This window comes from Pelecanus crispus, chromosome 6 (genome assembly GCF_030463565.1).
Source record: "Pelecanus crispus isolate bPelCri1 chromosome 6, bPelCri1.pri, whole genome shotgun sequence".
In the NCBI taxonomy this organism is placed as follows: domain Eukaryota; kingdom Metazoa; phylum Chordata; class Aves; order Pelecaniformes; family Pelecanidae; genus Pelecanus; species Pelecanus crispus.
In genome coordinates this window covers 48,599,795-48,624,170 of record NC_134648.1, presented here as the reverse complement: position 1 = coordinate 48,624,170, position 24,376 = coordinate 48,599,795, and the positions used below count along the sequence as shown (strand labels likewise).

General features: G+C 43.8%; 1 protein-coding gene across 1 annotated transcript; it reads right to left on the bottom strand.

The window, feature by feature from the left end:
* Positions 1-1,794: 1,794 nt before the first annotated feature.
* LRRC74A (leucine rich repeat containing 74A) lies at positions 1,795-24,055 on the bottom strand. The gene is made up of 15 exons (XM_009482017.2): positions 23,903-24,055; positions 21,949-22,045; positions 18,148-18,258; positions 16,743-16,918; positions 15,994-16,101; positions 15,160-15,256; positions 14,683-14,732; positions 13,804-13,885; positions 12,019-12,104; positions 11,478-11,672; positions 8,882-8,977; positions 5,150-5,293; positions 3,868-3,975; positions 3,135-3,220; positions 1,795-1,858 (listed from the first exon to the last, which is right to left on the bottom strand). Exons 1-15 carry the CDS (start codon positions 24,053-24,055, stop codon positions 1,795-1,797), a joined length of 1,653 nt encoding a protein of 550 aa, XP_009480292.2.
* Positions 24,056-24,376: the final 321 nt, after the last annotated feature.

Genomic DNA, 24,376 nt, shown 5'->3' with positions numbered 1-24,376 from the left:
CCAGCTTAACTGACTCACAGAGCATCTGTCTGCTGATAAGCCAAGAGGCTCGTTTTTCAGAAAAATCTGGGATGCTGTATATCTTGTTCTTTGTCAGGTAACAATAGTTGCAGGTCATGCCAAAAAATCCACTCTTTTTTTGCAAATAACAAATCATTAGGTATTGCCAGCTCCCTGGCCTTAATTCTCAGCCTGCACATGTTGGTATTTACATTGTATGCCTCTTAAGCTGAAAAAAAAAAGACTAAAAAAAGGATTTCTTGGGGCTGAGAGGGGGAGAGAGGCATAGATACTTTACACTAGCATGGCCACTGGGTGGTGAACAGACTTGGAGCCACTGAAGAACATCCTAGAAGATGACCTGTTTTAAACATGAGCCCCTTCCAGAAATGTAGGTCGGTCTTAGGAGTAAGTGAGCTTGAACTGTAAAATGATGGGCATGGACCGCTCTCCCCCTCCTCAAGCCTTAGCGTTCAGGAGTAAGATCTTGCAGGTTTGGTGTACGTTTCTCTGAAAACATACCTCAGTGCTTAGGAACAATCAAGAAAAGCTAATTACATTTTAGGAATGATTGGGAAAGGAACAGAAAACCCCATGGTGTTATGCCCCTGCATGTGCAAACTACCCAACATCTCAAATGCTCTCTGCTGCTCTGATTCTTCATCTCAAAACCCCACATATTCTCTGTGTGAAGGAGACACCAAATGCAATCACAAGGAAATTCTAGAAGAGTCACAGGTATCAGAAGGCACAGACCTGCTGGGGTAATGAGTTAAAGCCTAACACTCGGTCATATATTGAGGATGATGACTGAGAAGTCATACCAAAGCCATCATGTCAACAGTCATGTTGACCTCTGATGAGGCACTGGAGCCACCTGAACTCTAACTCAAAGATTTTTTTTTCCAGGTGGTTATTCTGCTGGGAAACATACAGAGACTTACCACAGGGTAACCAGCTGCTTCTTTTCCTTTCCACTGAAGGCCGGTCTTCCCAGAGGGGCCAACATTTCCCAGTTCTCCAAGTTTCTTGGTGGTATAGTCTATACTGGCAGTTGCATATGGCAAAATATACTTCCTGTGGCTCTGCTCATCTGTATATTTTTACATTTTAGAAATTCTATTTATGTATAAATATTAATATATACAAGGCTTTCATTCCTTCTTAAGAGTTGTTGAAATATTTTTCTTTTTTTTAAATATTGGTTTAAAAAAAGCAGTTTAGTATCTGAGCCATGTGAAATCTGTTATGGTTTCCACCCTTCTAGCATATTTTTTCCAATGGAGATATTTAATACAATTCTTATTACCCATAACTTTTTGAGCAACATGAGCTGTAGTTTCTTACGAATTTAATTCTTCTCCTCTTGCAAAGGTCCCTGTGTCAGAACCACTAAGTCTAGTAGGGGTTGTCTGCAGGGCACTTCCTTCAGTCTTTCTTTGTCCATCTGCTCTCCCTCAAAAGGGGATAATAAAAGTAATGATTTCTCTTGGTTTCCCCATTCTCACTTTTTGTCTCCATCTCTGCAAGTAACTTCAGCATCATCAGCATGCAGAGTGAGACAGATTTGGTAACCAGCTCCAAAGGACCAATCTCTTCTGCCCCTAACCAAAAGGACCAGACTCTATAGGGACCTGCTGTGTAGTGGAACATCAACTTTATTTCTACATTCAGTAACTTAGACTATTAGAGCTCCCTAGTGTTGGGCCTCCCCAAGTCCAGGGCCGCTCTGAGGTTTCTTCCAGTATTTCTCCTACAATCTTTCACTGTCTGACCTGCCTCCTTGCTTCATTTTTATGGCTCTTCCTTCTTTTCCTCCTCGATTTTCCCTTCCATGGCCTTCTGCTCTTTTAAGTGACTGATTGAAAAGAAAGAGGTGAACCAGTATTAATTTAGTAAAGTGAACCTTCATTGTCAGGTATCTTAAAGCCACTGAGAGGACCTTGAGGAAACAGCCTGAGGTGGGAACAGTAAGGACAGCAAAGGTCACAACTCTTCTGACTGTTGTCTACAAGGTGAATATTACCATTACCACACATGCTACAGTGCTAAAATCCATTAAAGAGCTAGATAAGGAGTAGATACTAGTATTTATTTTTCCCAACATATCAACTCAGCAGCATTAATGACACCAAATGAAGTCTTTGCTGACCATTGGGTTTTAATGGTTCCTAATTTGCTTCCTACTTAACCACAGTTCTGTAATTTGTGCCTTGGGAACCCCGTGTAACCTGTAATTCAATATTAACCAGGCTAAAGCCTGTCTAGCGTCTGGGCATGGATGCTTTTAGTACGGCACCAATGTGTGTGAAGGAATAAAGTCCAGATCTAACAAAGTAATTCGCTTCTCTTTGAAAATATTAGGAAGCTAAGAGGTGAAGACATTTGCAAAATTGACCCATTGCTTGTAGCCTTAAAACTAGACTACAGCATATATTTAAACCCATCAATATGTGCTGAGGGATGGGAATATTTGGGCATGATTAATAGGGCTTTCAGCTGATGAGTCACATGTCAGAACTGACAGGAAATCTAGGGGGAATTTTGGGTCCAATGACAAGCGGTTTAGCCTGCAGCAACTGACAGCCTCCAAGGAGTTTGCTGCTGACTGCTCAGGCTCTCAGAATTTGGACATGATTGCTACAGGCACTAAGGAAGAGGCACTTTCAACAGAATGAAAAGTTCTGTAGTTTGACGTGGGTTTCCAGGGAAAACTAGGTCTCCTAAGAAGAAGGATCAGAGAGAAAGGAAAAAATGAGAGTCCCTGAGGATGGAGGAAAAGGACTGAAGGCACAGATACGCTGTCTTTGCAAATCCTCCCCTGGCCTCAGGGGGAGGACAGTGTTGAGCTGATGCTTCTCACACAGGTTTACGAGCATGAATGAAAATGCCATTCAGCTCTGAGATCCCTGCACTCTCACAGCAAGTTTATCAAACAGAAAAATAAGACTGACCTAGGGCTTCTAAGCATGCAAGGTGTTATTTCATCTACCTTTTACTTAGGTAAGTAATGGACTGGCCAAAAACATATGTCCCTTCACCTTCCAAAGTAAATAAGGATATGTTTATTTGGTGTTGAGCCAAATTAAAAAAAGAAAGACAAGCCAGGACATTAAGTGGAGTGACTCACCCACCTGTAGTCCACGACCCCTGTCCGATTCCGGTCTAACTTGTGCACTAGTTCCCCAATTTGGACTCGATCCAGTGGGATGCTTGATTGCTAAGAGGATAAGAGAAATCTTAGCAAACCTGGCTATTTTCAAGCAGAAAAATCCTCCATATCACACTGGGACCCATCATCTTCTAATAGGTGAGCAGGTGGCTTGGTGCATGGAAGAAGGGATGGAAAAAAACCCACAGGGTGGTGCTGGGGAGGCAATTTCACTCTTTTAGGATTTAAATAACAACTTTTTGCATTTTTTTTTATAAGATAGTATCATGGCTAGCTGACCATAGCTATTGATCCCAGGCACCATGGTGGTTTTGGCAGGAAGAGAACTGTCTACTCAGAGGCAAGGGTTTAAATGCCTCTTTTTCACTTTCCCATAGCAGTAAGACATAATTTTCTATGAAGATCTGGTATATCCTATACAAACAGCTGACCTCTGTGATTTTTTAAGGCTCCTGTGATACTCTAAAGTTATTCCACTATCACTGATGCCATCTGCAGTATTTACTAGATGTCATAGCATTTCTGTTGGGTTTCAACTTTTGTTCAGGGCTTAACTTTTGCAATGGGTGAATTTAACCTTTTAGTCTGAACAATGTCACCAGCAAGGCTGGCTGGTGGCTGTGCTGCAGCAGAGGGGTTTCCCCAGAGCAGTATCCTGCCAGAAGAGCATCCTGGCCATGCTTTCAGAGGCACACCTGCATCATGGCTCTCCGGAAGGCTGCCACAGGGATCTTCATGTTTCCATCCTTGTCAATATTCCTAAAAAAGTCCCAGAGTCGTAGGTTGTGCTCTTTCAAGTAGTTCTAAGAGAAGCAGAGGTAAAACATGGGCATAACCATGAAATGGCCACTGGTATCTGCTTCCAGCTCTCCCCTTAGTCTTCCATCTGTCACCCTGCCTTTACTTAGCCTATCACTGAGATATATGAGTCCATAACACCTTGTGCAGCCACCCTATTGTGAGAACAAAATCCTTTTGTTCAGTTTAATCTCATTCTTCTCAGTTATACCTCCTTCTCCCCCTACTTTGAAACAAGACTCAGTAGTAAACCTGTTTCTTCTGGTAATTGCATATGGTTATTTGGTCCTCATTCCAGCAGCCACTGCTTGGCTAGGCTGTCTAATCCAGAGACAGTCCTCTCCCCCAGATCTCTGATCACTTTAGTTGCTCTTCTCTGAATTCCCGCCTGTTTGAATGAGGACACATCCGAATACCATAACTGCTGTTAAAAACTGCAAAGCATGCTCATGTGAGCACCACTAGCTGTGAAGCACAGCAGCACTGTTTGGTGTGAGCTAACAGCTCAAGCTTTTGCTTAAGTTCATCTGAATCCATATCTACAGCAAAGTCTCACCCAATTAGCTAAAAATCTGCACAGCAGCTAAGACAGACATTGAAGTTGGTAGTGCAAAGGATTATTTAACTCAGCAATGCTCAAGTGCTTGCATTGCCTTCCAGCAAGGGGGACAGCACCATCTGCTGCTATCTATAGAAATTACAGACCTTGAAAAGCTAAGTAACTTCTATTTAGGATGGTATTTGCTTGTAATACCATATCCTACTTTTATAAAGCACATTAATTTTGATGCTAAAGCACAACTGTCAGTGAAGGGTTCTATGAAAGTCAGCTATTGCAGTGGGCTTGTGATGAGGGTGGACACTCATTTGGATCCGACCTGAAATCAGTCAGTTTGTTTTACATAGCGAGCAAACATCTATTCAGATTCTTTTTTTTCCCAGTGTTCTCAGATCCCAAAGCATTAGCTTCTCCTGAAGATCAAAGGATTTGCTTAGTCAGTCTGCGTGGACTGAGATATGTGAACATTGTGACAGTCTTTGTGAATATACTTTTCTGAAGGAACTTGGTTGAATTTCCCACTTGGAAGAAAGCTTATCCCTTCTAATCTCCATCCCTCCAAGTGCTTGGAGCATGTGACTGTGTACAGGGGAGCTATGGACCCAAATTCAGTAGCTCACCTGAATCACTTTCATGGGATTTGGATGCTGCTTAGGGATCTTGGCGATACAGCCTTCGACCTCACCATAAATGACGTCTAGTTCAGGATGTGTTTGACACACGAAATCCAGCAACTTGATGAAAGTTTCATTCACCAACACATTCTGGTACATAAGAGGAAGGAGAGTGCAGTCAGCATGGACACCCAAAGAACAACAAAGACTTGTTTGTATTAACAGGTCCATCTAAAGTCAACATTAACCATTCTCTCCTAAGGGTGGTGCCTTCTCCCATCTCTACTCTTCACTTTCAGGAATCCCATGGAAGCCTGACACTAAACAAGTGTTCTTCTCCTTTCTCTTTTCTTATGCCTGAGACAGAAAGGGATCTACTAATTTATGTAGAAATTAAATTATTGCGATCTAGATGTTCATCAGGTAAATGAACACCTCTTAATGTTAGGTTATTCAAGTGATTCACGTTCATCCCTGAGGTAGTTCTACATGGGTGTCCTCTGCATTCAGTTAAGATGCAGGCTGCAAATTGAACAGTTAGTGGCCAAAATGTTCCACAGAGTTCTGTAAAATAATAAAAAAAAAATCCTTTTAGGCCTCCAGCAATGTGGCTTTATAGCCCAGACAAGAAAGATGCATCTATCTGTCAAGGGTCCAGGTGTCTCCAGAGGAAAAGAACTTTTGGTAAAGCTCTATTTCATTGTGTAACCCTAATAGCAAGCTCCAGTCAGCAGTACAAGACCTGATGTTTGTTTTTTCCTAAGGATTTCAAACAGGGTAGTGACAGCTCAGCATTTCAGAGCTCACACTGTGAGTTTTCCAGTTTAATACTTACAGAACAGGGCAGCAGCACTGTGTCTTGATTTAGGGGTTTGTGATACTAGAAAGTAAGCTATCAATGCAAATATTGATGTCACTGTAATTTATTCTTCTAAATTTAAATTATGACAAATTCGCCTTTGCCTTGACTGATCTCTTGAAACCATGATTATGATTTTGTTCATAATGATGATGGCAGAGGAATTGTTCGTGTATTATGTTAGCTATATATTTAATTGTTGGAAATTTCAAGGCAGTTCAGGAAATTCATTAAAGCTTTGGTTTTCTGTCATTGCAGGAGGTTTCCAAGGCATCAAGCACCGTATTTTTTCCCAAAGTGTATTTACAAAGTCTCCCAATGCATTCTTACAGCTTCTTTTTTAGAAGCTTAAGATCTACTGTTCTTGAGATCCATGTAGAAGCTTATGGTCTACCATGCAGTGAGCTCTTGGCTGTTACTACTCAAAGAGAGTCTTGAACAAGTCTGGGTCTGGTTGGGTTTACTAGCTTTCATTCAGCACCAATGGTTTTATGGACGCAGAGTGACTCTTTGCAGAAGCCATTCAGACATCCCTGCACTATGCACACTAGCAGAGTGTCCTAGTCCTGGGAGCACAGCACAGGAGAGCCTGAGCTGGCTCTGCTGGCTGCCAGCTCTCTCCAGAGCTTGCCAGCCTGGGCTTGACCCCATGAGAAAGCCAGTGGAACGCCAGTGTGGCCTTAGAAGCAGCACAGCCAAAGCACTGTGTCTGGCCTAACAAACTATGCTGGGGTCGGGCGGTACCTGGAGGGAGCCAGCTTGTACATTTCTGCATCTTTGACACAGTCAGTTCACAGTCCAGAAAAATGAGACACAGACAGCTATAAAGCTATGGTATTTTCTTTTGTACTGTGATGGTGAAGATGGGTAGGTGCTGGCTATTTTGAGTCATGACTTCTATTAAATGTTTGACAGTCAGTATCTGCAAGTTGAAACCCTATAAAGAGTAGATTATGAAAAGAATGTGGGGAACAGTCATACTTAGAAATGTTGTCAGAAGCAATAAACTGTTGTTAAAAATGTGCCTTTCTATTACTTCACCTTTGCTGATGCTGTCAAACCCATGCAAAGGTTTCTAGATATGATCCTTAGTCAAAATTCCTCTTACACACACACACTAATTATTCATTCTTTAAAAGTCAAGATAAACATTTATCACTGGGAAAAGGGGCAGAAGAGGCTTTTGTTTATGTCTTCCCTTAAGTTTCCTATAAAAGATTAGAAAACTTTACTAATGTCTTAAAGGTTTAAGACAGTATAAGATCTTTGGAGCTGTATATTTGCAAATACTCTGAATTGAAATGCAAGACTCCCTACATCACAGGTGGAATGAAATCTGTCAGACAGATTAGATGTTTGCCTACAAGCATTTGATTGGGATACTGAAATGTCATTGTAAATTTATGCCATTGACCATTTATCTTGTGAAATGCCAGGTAATTTAGACTTTTTGAAGGGTGAGGTGAAGAAAGGGTCTGTTAGCCCTAAAAAGCAGAAGTGCATAGTGAGATTTAGGTTGGATTGAAGATTCTTAATGTTAACTAACTCCTTGCCTCAAAATTTCTCGAGTGCCTCCTTTTAAATAAATGCATTTCTATAATTTCTTTAATTTCTCATAATTTAGCTAAAATACATTACTCTTTCCAAGTGTATGAATTGTTTAGGTTATTAGTACGAAAACTAACAGAACAACTATACCGTAATGAAGTCCTTTACCCTCACACAGCCCATTTTAGTTTTCCTTTGCAGAATGAAGCCTGACTCCTTGCAGACTTGGCAAATAATTCTCTTTGATCTTAATTCATGCAGGAAAAATTGTCTGCCCTAGAGGAATGCCTGTTCTTCAGATGATCTCTGTTGAAAGCCCTCAATACTCTCAGGAAAGACTGTAGATGAATATTATTTATTCTGCCTTGTTTTAGTTTCTTTCTTTAATACAGTAACCACAGGACAAAGAAACACATGCAGATGTAACTTAAATACAATCCATTACGTGAGTCTCCAAAACTGCCCATGAACTTTTTTTTCACTTGTTTCAAGTGTGAACATATTATTTATGTTCCAAGTCCCAAACCTAATCTTTGTGAAAATGCTCTTTCCTTTAATTGCGGTGCTCCGAAAGGTGGATGGAGGGCCCTGAGGCCCCTGACACCTTCTGTAACTGCTCCCATGAAGCACCAATGCATGGATGGGAGGGCCAGGAGCAGACCGATGCATGCCCAGATCTCTCCCCAGCGCTGGTCTGCAATGCAACCCCTGCCCCCACTCAGGAGCTTGGGAGCATTTCTGGGTCTCCAATTTTAGAAGCAGCACATGAGGTTACAACAATAAGTGTCATGCTCCTGACTTGCTATGGAGTAGCATACTAAGATTTGGCCTCTTTGATCTTCCACACCAGCCTTTTAATGTGGGGTTTTTTGCCTTTTTTTTTTAAAAAAAAAGAATAAAATTGCTTTGCTTTCAATGCCTTGAAGCATCCATCTTCTATTCCTCACACATACTGACAGGGTATTAAAGCACTTCACAGTATCTAGCCTCTTAGGCTACCCTGGAGGGACACAGCTCAGGGGATGAAGAGAATTCATCCTCCAGTGGGAATTTGCTCCTTGTTCTTGTTCTGCTGTTGCAAAATGGAAGGGAATGAAATGTGGTGATACTGTAAGCACCTCTCCCCAGAGCTAGGCCAAAGCCCTGTAATTTCCACATGGCTCCTAGAAGGGGCTGTCACATAGTAGCCTCCTTTTATAAACAGCTGTGCATAAATGGAACAAACAGCAAGTCTCAAAACAATTTTGGAAGGGGGCAGCTCTGTGATCCACCTACTTCCTAAAAATGTACAGCGTATGGTCCTGGAGGCTTTCCAGCACATAAGCTCTTACTGAGATGTCGATCTCCTCCATCATGGATTTGGGGTTCTTTCTGACAGACATGACTAGCGCAGTGGCACCTTCCACGGTCAGGGGATTATTGGCCATCTGGGGAAGAAGAGACATAGATCCACAGATAAGGACGAGATGTCATCCAAAGGGACCTGGACAAGCTGGAGAGCTGGGCCTGTGTGAACCTCATGAGGTTCAACAAGGCCAAGTGCAAGGTCCTGCACCTGGGACAGGGCAACGCCTGATATCAATACAGGCTGGGGGATGAAGGGATTGAGAGCAGCCCTGAGGAGAAGGACTTGGGGGTACTGGTGGATGAAAAGCTGGACATGAGCCGGCAATGTGCACTCGCAGCCCAGAAGGCCAACCGTATCCTGGGCTGCATCAAAAGAAGCGTGGCCAGCAGGTTGAGGGAGGCGATTCTGCCCCTCTACTCTGCTCTGGTGAGACCTCACCTGGAGTACTGCTCCAGCTCTGGGGCCCTCAGCACAAGAAGGACATGGACCTGTTGGAGTGGGTCCAGAGGAGGGCCACAAAAATGATCCGAGGGCTGGAGCACCTCTCCTATGAGGACAGGCTGAGAGAGTTGGGGTTGTTCAGCCTGGAGAGGAGAAGGTTGCAGGAGAAAGGAAGACCTTATTGCGGCCTTTCAGTACTTAAAGGGGGCCTACAGGAAAGATGGGGACAATCTTTTTAGCAAGGCCTGTTGTGACAGGACAAGGAATAATGGATTTAAACTAAAGAAGAATAGATTTAGACTAGACATAAGGAAGAAATTTTTTACAATGAAGTTGGTGAAGCACTGGAACAGGTTGCCCAGAGAGGTAGTGGAGGCTCCATCCCTAGAAACATTCAAGGTCAGGTTGGATGGGGCTCTGAGCAACCTGATCTAGTTAAAGCTGTCCCTGCTCACTGCAGGGGGGTTGGGCTGGACGACCTCTAAAGGTCCCTTCCAACCCAAAGCATTCTATGATTCTATGATTCTATGATCCAGACATGGTGAGAATGAGGATTTAATGCCTGGCAGATGGCATACTGTAACCTCAAGGATGACCCTTTCTTCCCATTCTTCAGCAGGGCTGTAGAATAACTGTGGTCCCTTTCGGTGGGTTTGTCTGTTATGTCACCATCTCTTGTCTCTGTCCCACAAAACTCTGCAATGCAACTTCCCAGTGGAGTTGTGTTCTCACCTTCTCTCTGTCTCCTTGTGTGAAATTCCATGTATCAGGTCCCTTACATCTGTCAGGCAGGAGTGTGTGATGTGGATCATGTTCAGTCATGTGATGGGGAGAGGCTGAGACAATGGGCTGCATCTGAATGTATGCTTGCGAGTAGGGTCCCTCTGGATAGGGGTATGCCCCTCGGGACATTTCCCATACCCTTGGCTCCTCTTGGCCAAACAGCAGATCAGAGCTCAGGCTGATTGGCTGCCTCTGGCCTACAAGGTCTAGCTATCTGGTGTTATGGGGTGGGCATTGCCATGTGCATCTTTCAGTGTGTGAACATCACCTCTCTCCCTCCTTGGACTTCATGTGCAGTCCCCACTTCTGCTATTTGAAAGAAAACTTTCTTGGTTAACATTGGCCAGCAGAAGATATGTCCTCCTTTAAGTCCTTTGTGTTATCAGCTCCTAAGACAATCTGAGCAGCTACATAGAGCGAGGAATGCCTTGGTGTGAGTTAGTGACCTTACCTCAAGCCAGGTTAAAAGCAAGGCAAACAGACACATTTATTTACATAACCAAAACCAGCAGTCCCAAAGACTGATTTACAAGGCTAGGTGTGTCCAAAGGCAGGCCTACATGAGCAGCTTAAAGATGCCCCTCAACCACCATACTGCTGTTTGCAGGCTCTCAGCACAGTTATGCTAGATCTAGTTGAGAATGCAGCTCGTAAGCAAGCTAACTTTTCTGAGTGGAATTCCTAGAGAATGATCTTGGATTGAGAAGATGTGTTAGCTCTCAACCCTAACCTCTGAAGCCAGCTTGGCTGGTCATTCAGTTTTGCCCTTTCCACGATTATTGATCCCTAGCTTACTAGAAGGTGGTTTTGGCTTTCTTTTTCCAGGGTTGCTAATACTCCTCTCCTTCAGGTAGTACTGTGGCATTGCCCTGATGTAGCAATGACAGTTTACCCTGTGTTTGAATAAATTTTTAGCAAATCATTAACACACTGAAAGGCACACTCTTGCCCACCTGCAAACTTCAGTGTGAACCTTTGCCTTAGGTTGAAATGCATATTACGTGTACATACGTACCTTCACAACTACATTTTATATATATATGCAGACCTGTTGAATGCCTAGGTTCTCACTTGACTGAGACTGGACAAGACAGGAATAAACCACTTTGGGGTGATAAGGGGTGTGGGCTTATGTCAAGCCAGTCCCTGGGGGATTTTTTGAGGGAACAGTGCAATTTAGTTGCCCTGGAAGAAATTCATGTTGATATAATTTCCTTCTGCTCTGCTCACCTTCAACCCAGAGCAATACTCATTTCCTCCAGTTCTAGCTCAGACAACTCACTTCTGTCCCTCCTGACTCAGATCTTTCTACTCCCTCTGTTTATTCCTCCAGCTGTGCCTAGGCTTTATTTTACCTTCAGGATTTTGAGTTTTCCGTTGACTTCAAGGCCCCTGCAGAGCTTCTTGGCTCCTTCGTTGTTGATCTGGTTGTTGCTGATGTCCAGGTGAACCAGCACGTTATTGACTTTGAGAGCTTCTCCTAGGGCCAGTGCTCCCTCGTTGCCAATGCCATTCCAAGAAAGGTTGAGTATTTTCAGTGCACCATTGCCCTCCGGGGAGAGAAGAGGGATCTTAGCTACTGCATGCCCATCTTCTGTACCACTCTACCCTTTCTTGCCTGGCTGAGACAAGAGCATCCCTCAAGTCACACCCAGGCAGCCCCAATGAATCCAACATCTCTGCAATGCCACCAGTCTTTCCATCCACATAAGTCACCAGACCTACTCACTGCTTTAGTCTTTCTTCTGCTGCTGACTGCCACTGTCAGCAGGATGAGCCTTGCTAGAGCTACTGAATCCTGCTCAGACCTCAGGGATTTGAGTTTCCAATCAGTGTTTCAGCCAGCTCCTGGTAATAATCTCTGTGAAGGGTATCACAAAACAGGGGCATTCCTACCCTTAGACCTGTGCCCAGTGCTACTGTCCCCTTCCTCCTCAGGTGGTTCCAGCTCAGGTCCAGAATCTCCAGTGTTGTGTTGCTGGCTAGGAGAGAGAAACTTAGATGTTAGCTCATGAAGAATGGTCTGGACACAGATGCTGACCCACTCTTAGGGACTAAGAGAAAGTTTGCTGGGAGTTCAGGAACAGCCTTCACTGACTGCAGTAGGAGGAACCAGTACCTACAGAGTCTTTGCTGTCCACAGCATCCAAAGAACAGAGAACAGGCTGTTGAAGAAGGGAGAAAGGGAACAAGCAGAAAGGGAACACATTTTTTTTCTGGCTTAATCAAAGAATAAGTTGTGAAGGAGGAAGGTAGAGAGAGGGAGGATTCCTTACATTAATAGACACTGTCTATGTTTCTCACTGTGAAAAATGGCTGGATTCTCCTTGCCACATCTAAAATACCAAGACTCACTCTGCGTATGTTTGATTAGCAGAAGAGAGGAATTCAGCTTCATATGGTTATCTGTGCCCAGCTGTATATGTGCCAGTGCCAATTCACATGCATAGCACACCTCATGGTGTAAGTTCTACTTAGAGCAGGGTATGTGTGAATTCACTTGTGTCTACTGCGACACTGGGAGGGGTAGGACTTGCTGCCAACACTTGCTTCTCATTCTCAGAGAGAATTTCTTATCCAGATTTTCCATGGATGGGAGGTTGCATGAAGGCAGATGGTGAGTTTAGCTGACTTAAAAATATTCCTTTAAGAAACAAAACAGAAAAGTAACAGATTCTGCAGTAATCTCCGCTGCTTCTGCCTCAAGTGAGCTGGAAGAAGAGCTGTAAGACCTTTAAGTCTGGAGATGCATTTTTCTTGCCTAGGAAGGTAGTTTTAGTACTGATCTCTGTGTTGCCTGCAGGCTTGTCCAAGGCAGGGGCACAGTGCCTGGTCCCTCACTGCAGTTTGAATTGATCCATCTTTTAAAGACATGGACTGTAATTAGAAAGAGGTTCATATCAGTGGAAATACTGAACCAGGAGAAGGACAGCATTAATTAAACTGAAGGCATTGTGTTACTGAAATGCTCAAGGAACACTGAATGCTCACAGCACAGGCTTGTGGCCGTTATGGTAGCAGGCACGTTGGACATACTGAGGAAAGAAGAGCCGTCAGATATTTATGCAAGTCTTTCCCGGTGCACTAATAGCACTTGAGATTACTGAAGGGCTGTAACTATTTTGTTTGCTTTCCCTCTCCGGGGCTACTAGCACACTCTGGATCTCACTTTGTCTGAACAGATAAATTAGGCAGCTTAATTTTATTTCTTTCTAATCTGTTTCCCTTGCTGCTTGCTATGCAATGGCTCAAACCATTAGGGTTTGGGCTAGTTAAGAAAAAATTGAAATCACCCCTGAACTTAGTAATCAAAAGCTTAAAACAAACAACAGTTCCGATACTATTAGATTTTAGTAAAATGCAATTTTCTGCTTTATACTCCGTAAGGGACTTATCTTTCAGCTCTCTTTTCTCTGACACAGACTGCTCTGTTACTGTGGTTTCTCATCCTGCATTTGTGTTCTGATACATTAGTCATAGTTGCTAGAGTCACCTGTGGTGATGAGGGTGAGCCTGTGGACCAGGCAGGAAGCTCTAAATCTGGGTGCCCTGTCTTTTGTACTACCCACCAGATCATGGGGCATTTTTGCTGGAGAAGGAAATACGTGTTCACTGTGCTGATGCAACCAAGTCCCCCAGTGCCTGTACTCCTGCCTTTGTGGGAGTAATAAATTAAGTTACCGAGCATCTGTCCCAGGAGCTGTCCTCCCTTCTCACAGAACTCATTGTGGCTGAGATCCAGCTCCTTCACTTGGTAATTGCCCTGCAGAGAGACAAATGTGCAGAGACAATAAGATCTTCCAGCCAGCTGCCACCAGCTGCCGTGCCAAGGCCCCCACTTGAGGCTGAAACAGACGGCTATCAGACACACTGAAATCTTCAGTGCATGGGAGGTCATCAGCACGGAGATTGTGGCACTGTGTGTCCCAAAACAAAGTTTTGTCAGGCATATAACATCACAGTGATTATCTTCCCAAAACAGCAAAAGCAATGGGACTTTATGTTATGCAAACTTCCCTCATACAGCTCATGTCTGGCCCACAACACATCCTGCAATTCTGTTCCTGTCCCTGTTTCACTCCCACCATTGCACCCTGACCGAAAGCACTTTCTGATATCAGGTCAAAGCCTTGCTTCAGGGCAGCTTCTGGTGGTGCCATATGATGCAGGGGCTTTGAGACAGGAACTAACCAGAGAAGTCAAGCGTCTTCTTTTTACTGGAGAATTGCAAAATGATATGAAGTTGGGTTACTTATGCTTCTTGAAAATTTTTTGTCACCCAGATGTCATTCTGTTGTTTTGTTACACAGTCCTGAAGGTTTATTTCTCAGCCAGACTCACATGGCTGTCCTGAGAAAATGTTAATGCAGTCCCTCCTGCTCTGCGTCCTCCCAGCCTCTCTCATTTCTGAAGTAAGCAAGAGGCACTTAGCAGAATTATGCCAGGAAATCATATGGGCATTGCCAAGTGAAATCATGCCAAGTGAGTAGCAGCTTCAAGATGAGGAGAGTCTGTTACATAGCCAGGGCTGCAAGTGACCTTGGATTTCAGGTAACTCACCATTAAAGCCTCAGCAAAGTATGGTGCAGTCTCCTCTCCAAAGTTGTTTCCTGGGGAGGAAAAGTATGTTAACAGTGCACTGATCTCTCCCTTGGTGCTGTTCTGGGTCTGCAGGAAGCTGTGCTTTTAGGTGGAACCTCCAGTTAATCACAGCCCATATCAGGCTGTAAGAAGTTAGTCACTATTCCACTTTGCTCCGTAGAGTAGAATTACCCCAAGATGTGGGAGACACTCCAGCAATTATCTAAGTTTCTCATAAGGGACTGGTTTTCAGAGGTGCTGGAGGTTGAGCAGGCCAAATACTTCATCACATCACTGCAAATCTAGATTTCCACTGTTACTCTGGGCCCATCAGAGACATAGCTGAGAGATTCATTTTGCCCATAGTCTGACTAATATTCTCAGGATGGGAGACTGGCATGAAACACATGTTATTTCACTTCCACTGCCATCACTGTTTGGGTGCATACAGCCCACCTGAGAGCTGAAGAGCATAGAGGTAGGACATGTTATCCAAAAGCAAACTGGCAATGGCTTCAGCTCCTGCTGTGTCTAGGTGGTTATTGGAGATGTTCTGGAAGGAAAGAAGGGAGGATAAGAAGGATGAAGCCAAAGAATAAATTAGCTTTATTGTCCCCTTAATGCCCAAGAAATCAAGGGGTTAATGCAAGGCAAGCAACATGAGCAATGTCAGCCAGACAGTAATTAACATGTGAGTTATAGGTGTGTTTAACTCTGTATCCTTCCTAACAGGAATAAAGCCTTACAGCCATCAGTTTCACATGGGTCTTTGTCTTCAGTGAGCCAAGAGGCATTTGGCCAAGAATCTTTTCTTCCAGTGTAACACAGATCCCATAGCCTATCAAAATGCATTTTGTATATCACAGTTTCAGATTGAAGGAACATTCCTACCAGTTCATATCTGAAAGTTTTGCATTATTCACTTAATCTATTTAGAAAAGTTCCCCCGTGTCATATTGGAGAATGAAAGTTCTTGACCAAAACATTTTTTCCATTGGCTAAGCATGAACTAGAAAGACTTAGTTATGGCAATTATTGTCAGATCTGCTAATGAAGAGAACAGTTCCAGACTTACTAGACTGCTATCACATGCACACTTCTGCTTTTCAGAATATTGTACTTTTTAAAAGTAGAGCAGCATAAAATGTCACGACTTTCAGAATGTGAATATTTTTTGTATGGGAACAATGGTTATTTGGTTAAAATTGTAATGGAATGAATTGGCTTTCTTTCAGATGATTGAACTTGGTGAGCAATAATTCTGGCTACAAACTACGTCAGATTGGGTACCAGTTCTTGAAGGGAGGAATTCTCTCGTAGCATCTCTACTATGCATATGGCTCCTTCTGCCAGAATGCAGTTGTCTTCCAACTCTAGATGGGTGACGGTTGTGTTGGACTGGGAAGACACAAAAGTAAACAAAGATACACAAAAAACTGCTGAGAAGTTAATGAAGGGGATAGTTTCCTTAGTTCAACAGACAATGGACATTTCCTCCAAACCTCAGAAAGCATTGCAGGTCCTGAGCAGGACAGTGATCAGGGGACATAGCAGAGCCATGGCAGTGGGAGCTGGCATACAAAAGAGATGATTTTTTGGAGAGGTTTTGAGTAGGTAGGACTTTCCATTTCTTTCTGCCAGCCTGGAGACCCAGGCTCAGCTCCAAGCTCCAACTCAGGCATCCTGGGCCTGTCCATTGGTGAGTGTAGCACATGCCTATGCAGGACCCAGAGTGGGGGATACCGATCCCTCCAGCCCTACCTCTGGTCCTGTAGGGGTTAGAAGCACTGGGGGGACTTGTGTCCCATGGAAGAGCATCAGTTTGCTCTTGGGGGTAACTCTAGCAAAGGCCAGCAGTTGCCATACAAGACTTTGTGGTGCAGTGGATTAGAAACATTAGGGACGCTCAGAGCTCCTGTGGGGAGATACCTGACTTTTTCTCCCACACTGTGTACTCAGCGATGGCTTCCAGGCCTGAGAGAGGCCTAAAATGCCTATTGTTCTTGAGAACAGTGGCCCCACTCTTACTGGCTACTCACCACCAGAGCAATAGCAATGGCTTTAACACCTTTGGGTCCTAGGCCATGGTGGTTCAGGTTTATATAAGGCTTGGCCAAGTTCTGAATAAAGTGTGAGACAGGCACCACCTCCAGCAGCCTGCATGCTTCCAAGTACAGCTCTGCGCCTGTAATCCCCGCAAAGGCCTTCTCAGGATCTACAGAGAAAAAGTGTATTGATGAGTGGTGCATTCAGTGTCCTCCCTCCTCTTTTAAATAAATAAATTAACTTAATAATACTAAGTAACACTATGCAACAGCAGTAGGGTTTTACTCTTGAAGGGTGATCGTTCCGTGGTTCTCCCCATCCCTTCATCTGAGACCTCCAAGAGTTAATGTGTCCTCCTTGCTTCTCCATTTGGCATCCAGTGACTTGCTGTAGCTTCTCACCAGTCTGCAATGTGACTAAACTTTTCTGGGTGTAATTGAGAATTCTTGACATCAAGCAAAAACATTTTCATCTTTTTTTTTCTTTAAAATCTTAATTGAAGCATGCAGCTGATATTGCCAGCGGAGCTAGGGCAGCTCAGAACATTTTGGCTTACAACCAGCAGAAAGAATCCCAGCATTCTCATCTTGGCCATTGGGTATTGTTGACACAGCTGCAGTGAGACATATCAGTGCAGCTGGCGGCTGTATTTCCACAAAAACCTGTCATTTGGAATTCCTTCCTCAAACCCCATACTTAGAGCTCATATTTCTCCATGTTGTTATATGCATTCAATGGTTTGACCTCAAGACAAATTCCCCTCTCGTCAAAGCCATTTTCCAGTTCAATCTGAGGCCTCTAACAAAAAAGTCTTTTTTTCTTGCATGCTTATGGTTTTTTATTTTCCTTCCATTTATAACAAGTTAAAAAGTTCTCATCCCAAATTATGGACAAATCCTACTGTTAAAAAAATGAGTGCAAGACTTGTTTAGCTAGAGGACTGACTTCACTAGGCAGGAGATAAGAGGAGAGCCACCAGAAAAGTCTAGGGCAGTTGTGGCAAACCTATAGTGCACAGACCACAATTGCTATGCAGTGTTTCATCACGAGCACACAAACAGGGCCTCAGTTCCATGCCTGGCTTCAGCTAGCTGCTCCTGCTGCCCAGGCAGCAGGCTGGTCTGGTAATGTTGGTTTTTAAGGACTAGAACAGAGAAGAAGGAACAAAGGAATAGTCATGGTGTATAGAGAGCAGTTAAGGAAGGTGCTTGACGTCAAAGCGGGAGCTCTTAGAGGGAAACTCATCCCCCCTGCCTTTATCAACTGCCAGATTAGATGTGGTTGTCAGGACCCTGGCAGGGTTGTGCCCTTGGTCTCCATTTCGGATACATAGCAGTTGGTAGATAAAGCTCTGTAAGGGGAAAGGCTAGTGAGGGCAGATAGTCAGAAAACATTCACCTTCAACCTCTAGGTCAGCGTCAGAGCCTTGCGTGGCCTTCTCTGCTGAGGCATCAGCCAGCGACACAGATTCCGGAGACTCATTGGTATAGGATATCTCTTCATTCTGGTCTGCCATGAAACCAAACAGATTCATTTTGTCAATGCAAGCCCAGCATAGACGTGACTCCCTGATGTGATAGACCTCCCATCACTCTCACTGAAGCCTGCGCCCCTTTTCAACATGCACTCCTTCCCCAGCCCTGCTTTGTACTCACCGCTCCCTGTGCATTGTACGCATGTGGTGCTGGCCCTGATGTGGGGATGGGCTCACTGTGGGGCTGCAGAGCAGACTGGCCATAGCTTGGCAGCTTTTGGAAAGAGCCCTCCCCAAATTCAGCATGCAGCCCATGTGCAGGGGACTCACAGGTCTCCTGCATTAGGTCTTTGTTCTTCATGAGCTGCCTGTCTCCCCTTCCTCAATTTCTGAGACCACCAGGCAAAAGCAAATTTCCCCTCTCCATCCCAGTTTCCCACAAACCTACAAGCCAAACCCATGCCAGTTCCTCCTAGCTGTCCTGAACTGACTCACACTGCCCCAGGCACAGGCAGGACACAGTTGGCTGACTCTGCTGTCAGACTGGGAATGCTTTGTAGTACTCTTCAAGCATGGCAGAAGAGAAAGTGTTTGGATGCTGTTGTACATTGGGACTGAGTGTAACCAGACCCACTGGAAGTGATAACAGCTGCTCTTGACTGCAATTCAGAATTTATTTTATAGTTAGAGAGAAGGAGAATTTGGAAAATTCCTTTTTAAGAGGAATAAATGCATACAAAAATAATGAAGACTAATTTTGCCAAAATAATTTCTGGCTAATAACAAAATACATGCTTTTTTCCAGCTCTTAATCTTTCTTTTCATTGCCTGTCACTGTTTTTACTACTTTCTTCTTTTATTCCTTATTTCCCTTTAGAGCTCCAGGCTGTTGACCTGTAATTTTGTACCCTTCCTGAATGTCACTTAGCATCAATGTGTGACGTGGAGCTTGCAGTTTGGCTGTTCATGCAGACTTGTGCGAGGGAAAGACTGGCCAGCTGGCACCCACACCACCACGCTTCAACCAGCCCTGCAACTACAGCTCCTTCATTAAGACCATTTCCTTCTGCCAGACTTTATTTGTTCAAATGACGGGTTTACTTGCATTACTTTAGTGCGAGAAAGACAAAAGAAAGGGTAAAAATAGGGCTAAATCCCATGTAAAGAGCTCATGAGACAAGTAGAACCAAAGATTTGGGACATTATGATAGTACCCACTGATCCTCTTTGCTTAATGGCCCTACAATGCTGGACATCCTGATGAAAATAAACTTCCCACTCTAGGGAGCAGACTTTCTATGCTATACAAAACCCATCCAGACTGCATTATCTCCTGATAACGTGGCTGTCATGCCCAGTACACCAGCCATCCTGCAGTGTGTGGACCGAGCCTTCAAAGGCAGATCCAGAAGTGTTCCCTGCACCCCTGTGGAGCTGTAGAAGTTGGCGCTGGTACAGCAAATAGTACTGTTATTCAAGCAGAAATTTGAAAACACTGAATCATGGTTATTGGTGTTAAAACCAATGGAGTGGAAAGTGATGGGTCTGGAGACTCCTTTATCACCCTCTCTTTTCCCCAGGTGCTGGGGCTGCAGACACAGCTTTCTGGTCAGCCTGCCTCATCCATGGCTTGTACCAGTCATGAACCAGGAGCTACAAGGGGAGCTCACTCCGTGGTTCGATGTGCGACTTACGAGGGATGCATCCAGCTAACTGCAAATCCCTTCTCTTGTGCTAGGTTAACAGGGCCTGTTCTCTGGAAACATTGCGTTATGCTGTCCCCTCATTTGTGTTGTACAAATGTTCGATAAATCACACTATCAATTTACACTTCAGTAGCTCTGTGGAGTAGCAAAAATGTTTATCATCTTTTGCCTCGCGTTGCAACAAGGTCCTAGTTCGTGCCGCTAAACTGATGAAGTGTTCTTTCTTAGAATCAGTACTAATAGTGATGGACATAAAGGTCAGATGAAGATTTTAATAATTGTTCTTCTCTCCAGGCTAAAATCTAATTGATATATACTAAGGAATTTCAGCTGTGAAAGCAAGCTACCAAGGTTTTCCTCACTTCTTTCATTCTCAATGTCTGGCATAAGAAATATATCAGAACAACAGCTCAACTGGGGCAACTCATGAAATGAAACATAGCATTCTGCGGTATGCAGACAAAATGATACTAATGCAAACACTCAAATACAAGCATTTTTTTACAGTCTGTAAGGAATCAGTTATTTCAGTGATATGACAAACTATATGATTATACTAACTTGGGAGTGTTAAGTGTTGAAGGAATCTATGAGGAAACAGCTACAAGACACATGATTTTCTATCTAAGCAAAGTATTTAGGAATTAATATCCTAAATGTTGTCATTTATTGAAAAATTGAGAAATTAGGCTTATTGTGGTTTGGAAAAAAACTGTGTGTGCTTTAGCTTGGTCAAGGATATCAAATCTTTATCTCTTATTTTAAGTCATGCCACTGTGGATATCAAAAGACTTCTAGAGAAATTATAAGCAAATATATTAGATATTTGAGGAAAAAAATAATTTTTTTTTCTCCCTCCTAATATAAATAATTTAGACCAAGAAAAAAGCAAAACAACCACACATTTTGACAACATTTTGCCTCTGGAATAGGGTAAGATTAACAATTATACCATTCTCCTCACTGCTGCTGTCAGTCAAATTCAGCCAGCATTTTACCCGCAATTATTTAATCCAATATGTAAGGGAAAATGATAACCAACTATTAACTGACCAGGTATTTCCTAGTGATAATATTTTTGAAGTTAATACTGTCAAAACCCCATAAGAAATACTAGTTTTAGTATAATAGTTTGGGCTTGATAGCAGGTAATCAATTATGTCAGATCGCACTTAAGGAGTGAAAGTTTCAAGAGTTCATAGCCAAGAACAGAAACCTTGTTTGCAGAAAAGCTATCTAAAAGGGACTAATCCCAAATAGGCAATAAATTATTATTGCTGGATCAAAAAAAAAACCCCAGAGCTACCTTTACAGAAAAATAAGAAATTATATTTAGACAAATGACATTTTGAGACAATGGAAAATATTCTGATAAACAATCTCATCTATTAGAACATCCATTAGGGGAAATTATGTAACACTTCATAAATTGCACTATATTTAAATACAGAAAAACAAGAACCAAAGAGAGAAGTTGTTCCACATATCTGACTACCCTACAGTAATTGCATTATGAAGGAAAGAATGAAATTAATTTGTAATGACTAAGTGACAGGCCACAGGAGGCTTTGAACTTGAGAGGAACCGTCATGCTAAGCTAGGAAATCAGGCCAAAATGCTGCGAGCAGACACGGAGCCTGACTCTGCTGTGTACAAGCACAGCCTGACAGCAGCAGGTTCAGAAGAGTCTTCTGCCCCTCATGCCCTGCGTGTCCTTCTGGGCGATGGAGGGCCCAAACAGGAGCTGGTCTCACAAAGTCCTGAGCTCCAACATCTCCTGTAGGAATTAGGGGCAGCTGGGTGGAGCTGCCTGGAAGCTGGTATGGGCAAGCCCTCTTCTGATGCATTTTATTTTTTCCGAGCTGCTCCTGTTTCTCCTCATTGCTGCCTGGCCTGGGGAAAGGAAGCCTTCCCACCTGGTGATCAGCTGGCAGCAGCCTCAGTCACTTTTGAGTGCTGGAGATTTTCCTTTGGCCATTTCTGACTATTTCTGAGTTTGCTAGTAACTAAACATCGCACCTGTGTCCTTCTCAGGCTTGTTCTCCATGTCACCACCAGTGAGCAGCGGGTTCATTTGCTTTTTCTCTTCTGTAAATGAAGAGTTCACAGGCACCTCCTAGACCCTGTAAGTTCCTCAGAAAAGGAACAATTAAAAAATCGCCAGGAGGAATGGTGCCACTTGTAAGGTCTGTGTTCTTGATTTATACTGCTTGTGAACAGAGGAATCCTGCTGCAGGGGCTGTCCAGGTGTCACGAGAAAGCTCTGCGGAGCCTGCAGCCACCCCGTCCCCCCATCCTGCCACCGCTGCCCTTCTGTGACCTCACCTGCACCTTCTGACTCCGAGGGGTGACATTCAGTGCTGGGAACTCTGTTGCTCTGGGATCCCATCAACTCCCAGAGAACAGATGAGGTTTTGGCTGTGAGACCCCTCCGAGATGTATCAGAAAGTTATGCCAGGCTGCTGGTAAGGGTTCTCCTCCCCTTTGAGTTCAGATTCCAGTTTGTACAATTTCATGAGAAAGCCAGACTGCAGCAGTTACAGTCTTAAAAGGAGATGAAGATTAAAGGGGTGTATTCATCTTACTGGTCCCGAACAGATTCAGACTTCTCTACCGCCAAATTCCCCATCCGTTTTGTAATAAAGTGTGGCTTGTAAACATGTCAGCACTTAATGGGGCCTCAAATCAAGTACTCATTGAACCCACCAACTACTGTTGGTGCCAAAATTGGTTCAGTACTTACTGCTTTACATCATTTATACCAAGGACTCTGTAACTTTTCCTAAGGGACTAAAACCAAAACTGCAACAGAAGATGCTTTCTGATGAAGATTGAACAGGACTAATACATAGACTTAGAAATCTTTCCATTATGGGTGATGCTCAGTGAACATAATCTCTCGTACAGATTTTGAAGTTTATGTAGCCTACACAGTGTAATATCGGCTATACAGAGCGGAAGAAGAAGAAGTTCATTTCCCAAGGATAGGGTATTTTTAGTGGTTTTATTCCCCTAGGTTCTACATAAACCTCTCAAGTAGTCCAGTCATTAGAGGCCATGGTAGGGTTATATTTGGATGTAGAACAAAATGCCACAAAAGCCAGTGGAAGGTTTGACCCTGAAGCAGATGACCATTGTCAGCTTTAATTTTATGGCCAACATTTGTAAATATTTTTTCTAGTGTAGGCGAAACAACTGCGGCTGTCCAGATACTTGCTTGTTTGTGGCACTGACTAACATTCTTCTCCGATTTCAGTCTGATTATCCTGATGTGGGTTGGGTCTGAAGATACTTTCTTAGATCTTTCCTTTTAAAGAACAGCCTTGTTTTAAATGCCCCAGTCATCAGCCCTTAATGTTGCAGATCCTTCCTCTGGAGAACAGCCTCCATTTTCTGACTAGAAACCAGTGATGGTCCCAGAGGTTTGCTTACTGCAGCAGGAGATGGGAGACCACAGTCCAGTTCTGTGCTTTGCCAGAGACGTCTGTGGGATTTGAGACAAGTCACTGCATCTATGGTCCGTGGTGTTTTATAACTGGAGATTTGAAAACGAGACTGGTGGGATTATTATTTATATACTTTATAACATCAGCTCAGATCCTAGCCATGGACACCTATTGTGCTAATCACCATACACAAATAGGGTAAGAGGCAGGTTGTCCCTCAAAAAGTGTTTTGTCTAAGTATAACCCAAGAGACAGCAGCTGGTCACCATCAAGGGAGCAGCTTGGCAGCACTCATCAGCGCAAAAGGCAGGGATGACATGAATCTTGACTTCATCGCAAGTACCCATCTTAAAGAGAGTTTGGAAGAAGGCCACCAAGATCACACATTAGAAGTGTGTATTTGGTGTAAAAAGCCGTAGCCGGTGCTCAGTTCCACCAGTTTGCCTTTAGATGTGGTACACATTCAAATGTGGAACGAAGCAAAACATTGAAAACGTGGACTTCAACCAGGACTTCTCTTTCCATACGAAACTGTCTGCTTTCAACATGTGACGGATCTCAACTTGCAAAGGCCTCAGTGCGCTCACAGCCAGGTGAGAGGCCGTGATTTTGCAGAGCTGTGATGACCTGTGAGCAGCACGCTGAGGGAGAGCACGCTCCCGCACCCATGTTTCAGCCATCTGCAATGGTGGTTGTCCACAGAGGTTGCGCCCTGCAAAATCCTTACTCTCATCAACTGTGTTTGCAAAGCCTGTGTAATTATTAACTCATCTGGAGCAAATGGAACTTTATTTGCGCGGTGGCTTTCCAGGGGAAAAAAAAATCCTGGAAATTTTCCTTTCTGTTTGGCTTTCTGGAGAAGAGGGGGTGAAAACTTTTGTTGGAAAACACATATTTCAGGGCGGCGGGGCCAGAAAGCTGCCGTCACCCCGCTTAGGGTCGCAACTCCCGGCCCTCCGCGCACAGCAGCCCAGCCGGGCCCCGCCGCAGGGCCGGGCCCG

What these genes read in the sequence shown, in the direction of transcription:
- LRRC74A (XM_009482017.2), bottom strand. Translation starts at nt 24,055, where the DNA reads ATGGCTGAAACATGGGTGCGGGAGCGTGCTCTCCCTCAGCGTGCTGCT. An exon ending in CAAGCCTGAGAAGGACACAG is followed by an intron (nt 18,259 to 21,948) that starts GTGCGATGTTTA and finishes GTTTCATGGCAG; the next exon opens with ACCAGAATGAAGAGATATCC. An exon ending in CACTGGGCACAGGTCTAAGG is followed by an intron (nt 11,673 to 12,018) that starts GTAGGAATGCCC and finishes CTCTCCCCGGAG; the next exon opens with GGCAATGGTGCACTGAAAAT.